This window comes from Centruroides sculpturatus, unplaced genomic scaffold (genome assembly GCF_000671375.1).
Source record: "Centruroides sculpturatus isolate CEXI.00-Female unplaced genomic scaffold, Cexi_2.0 scaffold1509, whole genome shotgun sequence".
In the NCBI taxonomy this organism is placed as follows: domain Eukaryota; kingdom Metazoa; phylum Arthropoda; class Arachnida; order Scorpiones; family Buthidae; genus Centruroides; species Centruroides sculpturatus.
The window spans coordinates 152922-165377 of record NW_019385645.1 but is presented as its reverse complement, the minus strand read 5'-3'; the positions used below and the strand labels follow the sequence as shown (position 1 = coordinate 165377).

Sequence of the window (12456 nt, the reverse complement as noted above, 5' to 3'; positions counted from 1 at the left end):
AACAAAGTCCCAAGATTGGTCAAACATTTCCACAAAGATAAAATAAAACAACTGGAAATGACTAGAAGTATCGAACAGATCTGAACTCTGGTTAATTTGTGACAAAATTTGTGTTATCATTCTTCATTTTAATATTTATTTGTGTTTGATGTTTACATTATAAATAAATAAATTAAAAACATTTAAAAATAAAGTTGAATCATTCAATATAAATATTCAGACCATTAGTTAGAATTAATCAATTGTCCTTTCCTCATACATTTTAAGGTTTACGAAATTGTTGAACAGCAGCAAATCTTTACCGAATGACCCCGATATAACGAAATCTTTACTGAATGACCCCGATATAAGCATCTCTTCAATTTTTCCAGGAAAACTGCTTACAATTCAGTTTGAAAATTATTTCTGCACTGAAACAGATGTGATAAGATCTGTAATGGTGTTTAATGCAAAGTTACAAGTATCAAACTGTAATCCATTTTATAATAATCATAAACACACTAAATGCATATTTAGGAAGTTGCTAAGTGGTACAATAAGCCCCCTTTTTACGGTTAGTTGGTCTACTCTCCTATTAATAATTTTGATAAAAGTACAGTTTAATATCAGATGATCGAGGCTGTAAAGTCACAATGCTAGAGAAATTCTCATGACTTGGATAAGTCTGCTCTTGCTTTCGCATGATTCGCGGCAAACCTGAAAAAGGCTCCAGTGTTCAACATCACTGCATTGGCAATGACATATTTTTGAAAAAAGATTTGCAGCTTGGAATAGAGAAAAGTTAGTATCCTGGAAAAACTAATAGTCCACTAGTTTGGCATTCAGAGAACAGAAAAATTAGATTTTAAGAAAGAACCCAAACACTGAATGCTTACCTTAATTCCTCCTCTAATAATATTGCAAGATAATTTTTATTAATTTGTTTACCTTGCAAAATTACAAACTGTTTCAAACAATTGTCAGGAAGAGGTATGCGCTTCATGCTTTTGACACAACGAAGGCCCAAGATCAAACAACTCTGATTGGGATTGAATCTGATCTTGATCTTTTGCATTTGAGACAGTCTCTAATCTGACTTAGAAATAAAAGGGGGCCAATAGAGGCTTGATTGAACCCTCTTTTATGTAGTTCATGTGGAGGTGTATGAGTTTTTTTTTGCTATAAACTGGAGGGGAAAAACATTAATATTAAGATAAAAAGGACAGCACACTTAAGGTTTTAAAATGTACATTGGCATGTTAAAAAAGCAGCATTTTTTTGCATGCAATATATATATTTTGTTACCCAACTGTATACAACAGAAAACATTTTGATCAAACCTATTACTTCAAATTTATGAAACACATTTCAGAATAATGTTAATTTGAGTCTCACCTAGAACTAAACATTAGTTTTATTTACTATTATGAAAACTAATCTGATATTACTCATTAAAATTCTTTGAAATAGCAAATCATATTTATATTGCATACTTTAATAATTAACAAAAATCTACTTTAAACAATTTATAATAGACCTGGACAATATGTATTGATAGCTGTTAATTTTTCTTAATTATTATTTGTATTCAAAACCCATGAAAGAATCTGGAAATGACAAGAGACATTGCATAAAGATGCATCATAATGATATTGACTCATGTTTAAGTGTTGAAAATGTTGAAAAAAATTTTAGATTGCAGACAATCTTAGTTTAATTAAACAGTAATTAGCTTGTTAAAACTGAAGGGAATATTGAAGCAAGTAGTGTTTATAATCACTCTCTTAAGTAAACAATCTGATTAATCCTTTGGTGATCGTGCCTATGGCAAATTGCCACAAAATAAAGTCTTTTGTTTGACATTGTACTTAATTATTGCAGAAGTACATCATAGTATTCTCTCTTCATATTACAAGATACAACATGTTTATCAAATTGGGTCAGTTATACTAACCATTTAGTTGTTACTGGACTTTGAATGAAGTCGTACCTCATTTGTGTTGTAACTGCCGCTACGCACCGTGCCATGTAACTAAAATATCAGTATACTTTTATATATATGTGTTTAATTTTTTTAATAAAGTAAGTCAATATTTGCAAGTTTATTAAATAAATATATTAAATTAACACTGTCGTAAGTTTCTATAAATTTTTAAATTTATATTAGTTTATATTTTTGAAAAATATAAGGGAAACAAAGAGCCATCTAAAGTAGCGGCAAAAACCTAGAATTTGTTTTATTTGTGGCATAAACAAAAACAATAGGAAAAAATCAATTTGTCAGGAATGAATAGAAACGTTTGCAAAAAGCATTGGAATATAGATATTATATGTGCCATGTGTGAAGGTGAACATCACATGAATATAAAGTAACTTTTTTTATTATCTAAATATTTTATAACCAATTTGTTCATTAAAATGTCGTAAAATTAATTTTCTGGTATATCTGATTCATATTTTCAAAACAATAATTAATTACTGACTTAAATCATGTTCACCAAACAGTTAAAATCAATAACCCAAATTTAATTTAAAAAATTTTAACTATTAATTACTTCATATTGCCATATTGGGATTTCTCAATATCTGTATTGTTTTAAAAAATTGAGGTCTACTCTAAAATTGTCGTGTCATATCACATGCTGCAGATTTAAAATATTTTGATTTTATTTCAAATATATTGATAAATAAGTTTTCAGAATACATAAAAAAATAAAACTGATATTCTTACACAAAGTAAATTTGTTCAAATATTTTTAAATCTTTTTTTTTTTTTATTAGACTTTATATTAATATATATGTATGTATAAGATGATTTTTGAAAAATATTTGTTAAAACAAATTATCACACAATATATTTTTCATAAGAAATACATAAATTTTCATTCATTCATGATAAAGATACGACAATATCGTATAAAAATAATTATAAATATTTTATCACCGGAGTAAACTGAGTGAAGACGTTTTCTGACTTAAAATGTAATTCTAAATGGGTTTCTACTCTAATTTAACTATGAGGATGGAAGTCTAATTTGAGAGAGAGTTTTTTTATATCTATTGTTATTGTTTTAAAAAAATATTTTTCCAATATAAATGATTCAAATGGATGTTTGCAGTACTACAGCAAATGATACTTTATATATTGCTAAATGGTCAAAATTTCATCACTTCATTGGTTGTGCCGACGGAACGAATATTGTTCCGCTCTGTTTGTTTGCAGTTCTCGATGGTGCAAAGCCCAGGAGCTTTTGTATATTCTAAAATAAAATGTGATAAAATATACACAATTGTAATAATAAAAATTAATACTTTAATTGAAAGTAGACAAATTACCTGTCTTATGGACATTGTGCAGAGAATATATAGAAATATAAATGAACAGTCGGTGTAATCATCTCCAGATAAATTTCTATGAGACAGACCCTGAATCCAAGATATTGGAACAAAAGGCAATTTGGCTACAACCCGACCATCAAAACTGAAAAAAGTTTGTTAATAAATTTTTCAATTTACATATTTTTTTTTTAAACTTCATTAATGATAATATAAATATATACAATATAGATGAATAAAAATATGATATTAATGGAAATCTGACAAAACTGTTAGCATTAAAATTAACTTTTTAACTATGATATGATTTATGATATTCATTCAAAGTTATCATTAGACAATAAAATATTTCATTATTTTATAATTTTATTTCTAATATAATAATACAGTAAAATCTGCTTATCATCATCACTTTGGGACTTGTTAATACTGATGATAACTGACAGATAAAATCTTATTTATTTATTATGCTTAATGTTAACTAGTAGAAATTAGTTTCTTGACTCTGATATTAAAAGGACATGTTAAAACAAAATGTATGACTTGAAGATTTATTTATTTCCACTGTAGAGACATGTGTGCATGCTTTTTCTTATCTCAGCCAAAATACTTATTAGACAAGTCTACTTTGGTGAGGTATTACTGTACATGTGTTAGAATTGTGCATGATATTGTGGACTTGACTATTTTGTAAATCACTCAAGATTAGTTTAGTATGAAAATAGAAAACTGTTTACTGCTTTTGCAAGTTCATGTTGGATGAGTCATTCATTTGTGTGTGACTTTTTATGAATGTAAGTGAATTATTTCTTGAAAATACCAAAGCTAAACTAAGCTGTTCTTCAGTTAGTCATAAGTCAACTACAAAAGCACTAATCTAATAAACTGTTACTAACTAAATGAATAGCTTTGAATGTTATGTAATATGTAATAAAAATAATGAAATTGTGAAAATTCTTTTTTTATAACACTGGTGTTTATACTAGCCTGCATTAAATTGGTAGTAATAACATTTTAAAGCTCAGATGTCAATTTCAAAAACTTGGTATTACTAATACTTGTAGCTAATGGGTATCTAGAGCAGAGGAGATTAATATTTAATTATCTAACAGCAATTACTTCAGTACTGTTTGCCTAATGTTTATCTGCAGAACCGTCTTTCACAGCAGATAGCAAATAAATAATTTTTAATTGCTAGCAATTTAACTATTTTATTGTGAACAAATAATGGTTAAAATGTTTGACATAATACAAAGTAACTTGTTCAGATTGATAACAAGTAAAAAGACAGCTTAAAAATGTTACTGTAAAAATGGACATTTTATATATATAGTCAAAACCTATCATCACATATTACTGGTTTATGCAAAGGCTGTGTTAATGTGAAGTAGATTTGTAGTCCCATGGACAAGGACAAGCATTTCAATGTTAATGAGTTTGATTAATAAGTAAGGCTAAGACTCCACTACCGTAAAAATGGCATAAAAATCCTTCGCCGTAAAAGCTTTTAATCACGTGACCCATTTGCGTTTGCGCTCAGATTACGGTGGAGGTCCGGCTAGTGCAAAGTTTTTACAGCGATGGTGCTGCCCCAAGTGTCGAAAGTAAATACTTCTTCGCACGTGAATTGGTAGAAACAGAAGACGGTTGTATACGTGATATAAAGACAATGATTATATTCTACGAGTTTTTTCTGTACTATAAGTACAAATATAGTAAAAATAATACCTTTACTTTCATATACTAACTTTTATCATCGTATTATTAAGATAATATACAGCACTTATAAGCTTAGCTTTTTTATTATATACTCCTCTAAATTGAAGGATTTCCTTTGGTATCCATTATTATAATCAGGTTACCTCTTGTCGTAGATACACGAATACTTTCAGATATTTTCGATAAATTCTTCCGGATCTATTCTAGAGTAGCCACGAGGGAACGTACACAAAAGCTTGTTTTCCTCCATTTTAGCTCCGTGTCGTGATGACGTAGATTTCACTGACTTCTGATTGGATTTCACTGACCTCTTTTCCGCGTCGAAAGTTGAACACTGCTCAACTCACTTTTATGCTGGTTTTACAACCTGCTCAGGCGTAAAATATCAGGATCACGTGATTAAAAGCTTTTACGGCGAGGGGTTTTTACGCCGTTTTTAGGGTAGTGGAGTCTTAGCCTAATACAAAGCATGTTGTCCAATTAAGTCAATAACAATTATACAGTGGTGCCTCGTATAATGTATGCCTCGAATAACGGACACTGTGAACAACGAACTTTTAGTTTGGCCATTACATGACTCGAGCAACGGACTGGCTGCGAACAACGGGCTTTCCATTCAGCAGTTCCGTGAGGCAAACAATGGTCTTTCTGCGAACAAGTGCGAATGATGTTTCCACTCTTGCTGTTTCCAATGACAATATGCTATTTTTATAATATATTAGTATTATTAGAATATATCTAAAGTACAGAGCTCCCATTGGGATTTGGCTTGCTCCCTTGTTTATTACATACACCTCAGTGCAGGGTATTTACATTTATTCAAGTGTTGTGCAAATCATGGCTTCTAAAAAAACAGTAAGGTGATTTCAATTGAAACAAAGCAAGACATCATCAGAAGAAGTGAAAGTTGACAAAAACTTCCTTTCCTTGGGAGAGGTTCAGGAGTTTACCAACACTCATTATCCAAACAGAGCTGAGGCCAACAGAATCAATGATCTCTACAATGACACCATTGCCCGTCATTTCTGACAGGTGTTGAAGAAGAGAGAGAAACAGACTACCTTGGACATGTTTTTCAAGAAGCCAGCTGCCAAAAAGCAAAGGATGGAACAAGAGGAGATCACCCAGCAAGCTCCGGTAGCCTCTCCTGAATCTGACTCCGATTAAAACCAATAAAAAGAGACCTGCTGGAATGTGTAAAAAGTCTGTATCTGTATGAATGTGTAAAGAAAGTGTTCCTCCACCTCCTTCTCACAACATCTGACTACTCAGCATAATTGGTGACTGCTCCATTTTCATTATTTTTATGGAACAGTATGGAATGAATTATATGTTTTAACATGTATTNAGACCTGCTGCAATGTGTAAAAAGTCTGTATCTGTATGAATGTGTAAAGAAAGTCACCTCCTTCTCACAACATCTGACTACTCAGCATAATTGGTGACTGCTCCATTTTCATTATTTTTATGGAACAGTATGGAATGAATTATATGTTTTAACATGTATTTCTATGGTAAAATACATTTCGTATAATGGACTTTTCACTTAACGAACGTGCACCTGGAACGGATTAAGTACGTTATACGAGGCACCACTGTATTATGTTATTTAATATAAAGCACTTTGCTTCTGGCTTTCTCAAACTCACACAAGATAACATCAATGCCAGGAATGTGTTTTTTGACTTTAATGTTAGCCAAAATGCTTTTGATGTAAATGTTATTGTCATTGTTATATACAATGACAATAACCAATAATGTTCACTTCAACTTCAAAAATAAAGCCACCTTCCTTTATAGGCAGTGCTTTGTACACTGTAACAATGTTAAACAATTAGTTAAGACATTATTGTTGGGAGTTGGATTTTTGTATTTCGTAAGCCTTTTACATTGTATAAATTAATTTTAGTAATTTTAGTGTTTTTCAATTAAAAATCTGTAGTTTTATGAAATAGTTCTTATTTTTAATTGCTTTAACAATAGAAATAACAAAACAACTGAATTATATTATTAAATACTGTAATTAATATATAATTTTAAAATTAAAAATAAACCACTTCCATTGAAATTCAAGCAAATAAGTTATTTTTAAACTTGTAAAGTTTTATGGGTATCCAGCTCCTGGATTCAATTTGGTGGCTTGATCATTCTGTTATATACAGCAATTTTAATCATTGTCATACCAACTCTAATTGATGTCAAAAAAACAAGCATTGATTCTTTCTTCAAGTCACTATCTCAATAATGTTTGAGCAACACAAGTTTATTTATTTATGTAGTTTTAAACATATTCAAACAAGATAAAATAATGAAATAACTGGGAAAAAATTTGCTTTAGCCATATGATGGCATGACTGTTGAATTTTTTCTAGTTTGCTTAATATGAGAGTAATTCAAAAAGTTCTCAGTTCTCAAAAATTAAACTTCATGAAGTTATTAAATATTTTGTTAAAAAAAGGTTTATTGACAACAGAAATTCATATACATATGAAAAATACTTATTATACTTATTAAACACTTATTTTTAAGGTCTATGCTCCTTCATTTTCAACAGTTTCCAACACTACTCAATTTAAGTGTTGTAATGAAAGCCTGGAAGATGATTCTCACAATGGATGTCCAAAAAGTGCATCAACACCAGAAACCATTAATGAAGTTCATGATATGATTTTGCAAGATCACTGATTAAAGTTACCCAACATTGCTAAAGCTGTGAACATGTTAGGTGGATCAGCATTTCATATTTTAACTGAAGAATTACATATGAAAAAACTAGCCAAAAGATGGGTACCTTGTTTGTTAACAATTGAACAGAAATGCATGTGCACTCAAATTTCTCAAGTGTCTGAAACAGTTTCAAGAAAAATACAACTGATTGTCTACTGATTTGTTACCACAGATCTAAGATGGGTCCACCACTACACACTAGAAACTAAGGGGCAATCAAAACATTGAAATCTATATACTCAGCACCAAAGATGGCAAAGGCATCTGCAGGACAAGCCATGACATCAGTTTTCTAGGATGCTAAAGAAATTTGACTAATAGATTCCTTTCAAAGAGAGTTTATTATGCCAAGCTTTTAGACCAATTAGATAAGATATGAGAGTACAGAGACCAGGATTAGGAAAAGAAAAAGTAATCTTAAGCCAAGATGATGTGCCTGCTCACAGAAGTGTTCTCATGATCAGAAAAATAAACTAATAAAATTACAATTTGATGCCACATGTCTTATTCACCTGATTTAGCTCCATCCAAATTCTATTTATTTCAAAACCTGAAAAATTCATTGCTGGAAAGAGATTTCTTCAAATGAAAAGGTGATAGCAGATGGTTATTTTGCAGAACTTCCAGAATCACACTTCAGGAATGGCATAATGAGTTTTGAGTACTGTTGCACAAAATGTATTGAACTTATGGGAGACTATATTGAAAAATAAAAATAATTTCAAAAACATATAAACTGTTTTTCTATTTCATTCCAAGAACTTTTTAAATGAAAAATGTACAACCTCATCAATACAAAATGCCAATTTTTAAGTCCCTTCAACTTTGTATTAATGGAATTTGACTGTATATTTAGTTTCTGAAGTTCACAAATAAAATAACAACAATTATATGAAGAGGAAAATAGTTTTTCAGGATATTGACACCATACAAATGAAATTACCAAATATAAAAAGTCAGTGCTTTTTGAAATAAATTTTCATTTATTTCCTGCTTTTCATTCATCCAATTCTGTGATTGGCATTGACAAACGAGAGATATATTTAAAATACTTTAAGCCAAGAAGCTGATATTATGCAAAAGATATTTTCAAAATAATGTTCAGTTGTAAAAGAAAACAATGACCAAAAAAAAAACTACATGATGTTTTCTTCTATTTTCAAAATCATTTGAATCTAATACTTTGTTTGCTAAAAATTTTTAATTATTAAATGCATAGATCTAAGTAATGTATATGTTACCGCTAAAGCTCGAAAGCCGTTAATGTGTACATTACCTAGCTAATCTCCAGATTAACTAGGGTGATCCGTGAACGTGCGGAATCAAGAGTTTTTCGCATTTTACCTAGGTAATCTGCACATTAACGGCTTCCGTATCGTTAAAGTTCAAAAGTTTGTTTCTCTCATTTCCTTTCCCTACTCCTTCCTTTCTCCTTCCATTTTTAATTTGGTTCTGCCAGTGTCTTGATGTCACAGGTTGTTCTTATTTCTTATAATTTTCGTCGGCTGCCAGTGCGTAGCATAGCTAATTCTGTTTTCAAATTCGTTACTGCTTGTTAGCGCGTGAATTAGTGCCATGATTTTTTAAATGTAGATAAATTTAACTCCTAGCATGCAAGAAAGCACCGAATTGGTGAGTAAAATGAAGAAAAGATTCTTCGCAAACCTCTTTAGCAAAGATTCAAAATATAATAGTGTTTTAATGACAAAACGAAAGTATGATTCCATAATTGAAGATGTAAAGCAAATAAAAGTTTCCAAGAAGAAAGAATCAGAGATCAGTGGCGTAGCATGGGTGTCAGCCACCTGGGGGCTGCGAAATTTTCCTCCGCCCCCTTATTTAGGTATCTCAATTTAAAAGACAGTTAATTCAGTTTCGTCACAGAATAAGTAATGAAAAATTCTGTGCTCATTTCAATCGGTCTGAATCGTAGGTGCGACAAAAATATGAAATGAAATGGTTCAAATTTTTACAAGATATTTTTATTATTTATTGTGAAATTTTTCCGCCCACTAAAAGTGCTGCCCAGGGTGGGCTGCCCCCACTATGCTACACCACTGCTCGAGACTAACAAATAATTCAAAGGTATGATGTGTTGACTGTACGAGGCTGTGAAAAACTCATTGAGCCGTTGTCAGATGCGCGAGAAAGTGTGAAAAAGTTTGTCCATGCCGAAGAATTGTTTGACATATTGTATTTGACTCATTTGTGAATTGGCCACGGTGGAAGAAACAGAATGATCAAGCAATTAAAAACATTTTTATAAAAACATAACCCAAGCCCAAATAAAAATGTTTTTGGATTTATGCAAACCTTGTCAACAAAAACAAAAATGTGCAAAAAAGGGTTTGTTGTAAAGCCGATTATTTCATTGCATTTCTACAGCAGATGCCAGGTGATATTATCAATTACCAATCTCAACCAGATGGAAAGTTTAAGTTTCTTCTCGTATACCAAGATCACTTAACAAAATTTGTTGTATTAAAGCCACTCACATCAAAACGGGTGGATGAAATAGCCTATAACTTGCTGGATATTTTTCTCCTTTTTGGCGCTCCAAGTATTTTGCTTTCTGATAACAGACATGGATTTTGCAATAAAATCTTAGAATGTGTAACACAATTGTGGCCAGAAATCAAAATGGTTAATGGCAAACCTAGACACAGCCAAAGTCAAGGAAGTGTAGAATGAGCGAATCAAGACATTGAAAACATGCTAACTACTTGGATGACTGATAGCCAAACTAACAAGTGGAGTGAGGGTGTATGATTTGTACAATTCACAAAGAATCGTGCCTATCATTCTCCAATTAAAAGAAATCCATACGAAGCCATGTTTGGTTGTCCCGCAAAAGTGGGATTGTCTTCTTTTATTATACCACAAAGTGTATTACATTCAATAAATACTGAAGAATATCTTGAAAAATTAGAAGATTCACAAGAGACTGTGATTATTGGATCACAGCCAAATCTTACTCAAAATGACATTCCATTATCCCCTGCTTCTACAGAATCACCTATAGAAATACAATAATTTATTGATAGTAATCTTAAACTGCCTTCTACACCGTTGATTGAGGAATATTCAGTTACCCTGCACCTCCAAGAAATCACCTCTGCAAGTTGAAGAAGTCATCACTGAGTTACCCTAAACTTCAGCAGAATCGCCATCACAGTTTTGTACAGAGCCTGTAAAGAACACTATACAAGACAAGTCTGTATTGTTTGCTCAAAAGCAGTATCAAGTGCTCAAAGTGTAAATCGTGTGATATGTTTATTCATATAGTTGGTGGTGAAGTACATCCTAAAGAGGAAGGATATGGTAAGAATGTATTGTGCAACATCTGTAAAAAAATATGGATCAGAAAATACAATGTAATGAAGCCAAGAAATGTTTAGAAAAGCAAGCAAAGAAAATGTTAGCAGTTTCTAATGCAAAGCACCCAAATGTTGAAGAAGTTATCACTGTGAGAATTAAAGTACCCGAAGAAGACAGAACAAAAACTGATGCATGCTCAATTTTAGCTGTGGTTCTTAGTAAAATAGAAGATGCTTTTATAAACTTGGTACTAAAATGGGTATCTTAAAACAATTGTTTGCAAAATCTGAATTTAGTGTTTGCAAAGAGAGATTTTTAACGAAAGAAGATTCCCTGTGTAGAAATATCTTTACGTCAAACAGCAATAAAACAATCCTTTGGTACTGGGCAGGGTTTCAGAGAATGTGACTGCAAATCTAAACGTACCTCAAATAAGTGTGCTTGTCGCAAAAACCAATTGTTATGTAATTCAAAGTGTCACCAATCTTTAGATTTCACTAATAAGTAAGCATAGTTTTATCATATGTTTTGCAAATTCATTTCCCTAATTGTAAAAATATTTTAAACCATTTGATTTTTGTATTAGTTTTTTAAACTGATGATTGATATCAACTGATTGTTTGATTGTATTAACTTGATTCTTTAGATATCGAAAATTAAATAAATAACATTATGTTAATTTAAGCATACAGAAATGTTGCTGTTGTTCCAGCAAAGATCTTATTTTCACTTTACCGAGTGCCTAGTAGGTAATGTGCAGATTACCTAGATACTCTGCACATTATCTAGGTAATTTGAGAAATGGAATAATTTTCGCAGCTTTAACGGATCACCCTAGTTAATCTGCAGATTAGCTAGGTAATGTACACATTAACGACTTTCGAGCTTTAGCACGGAACATGTAATTAACATGTTCCGTGCAATGTGTCAACTTCTAAAAATTAATATATTACTTACATTGAGTTAAACATACTGAGTAAAGCTGTAAATGCAAATCCAATTGCAAACATGGATTTCATTTTGACCTAGAAAATACAAATTTAAAAATTTATTAGTATAATGTTAAAATGTTAAAGTATACTATAATTTAGCAAATTGAATGTATCTTAATTTATCAATCTTACTCATTAAATTACTTATTATATTATTCAATTTGATTTTAAGATACAATATTTTTTCAGTCTAAGGATTCAGATATGATAATTGTTCTATTTCAGTTATCAAGAGACTGTAAATTAGTTACAAATCAGGAATGATAGCAGTATTGTTAATATATTTTTAACAATCATTCTTGGCTTTTAGATGTTTGGCTATTGAAATTGTTCTAGATACCTTTGCATAAGACAGCAGTTTAGTCATCTACCTTGAAGTCAAATT

The 12456-nt window shown here is 30.9% G+C and overlaps 1 protein-coding gene across 1 annotated transcript; it reads right to left on the bottom strand.

Annotated features, from left to right (window-relative positions):
- Positions 1-2773: 2773 nt before the first annotated feature.
- On the bottom strand, positions 2774-12456 carry LOC111640854 (calcium load-activated calcium channel-like). The gene is made up of 4 exons (XM_023386927.1): positions 12412-12456; positions 12037-12104; positions 3316-3460; positions 2774-3239 (listed from the first exon to the last, which is right to left on the bottom strand). Exons 1-4 carry the CDS (start codon positions 12436-12438, stop codon positions 3147-3149), a joined length of 333 nt encoding a protein of 110 aa, XP_023242695.1. The 5' UTR covers positions 12439-12456; the 3' UTR covers positions 2774-3146.

Excerpts from the sequence above, each read along its gene's own strand:
- LOC111640854 (XM_023386927.1), bottom strand. The coding sequence starts at position 12,438 with ATGACTAAACTGCTGTCTTATGCAAAG. Across the intron at positions 12,105-12,411 it reads AACTGCTGTCTTATGCAAAG|GTCAAAATGAAATCCATGTT; the intron begins GTATCTAGAACA and ends TGTATTTTCTAG. Across the intron at positions 3,461-12,036 it reads CTCAGTATGTTTAACTCAAT|TTTTGATGGTCGGGTTGTAG; the intron begins GTAAGTAATATA and ends AACTTTTTTCAG.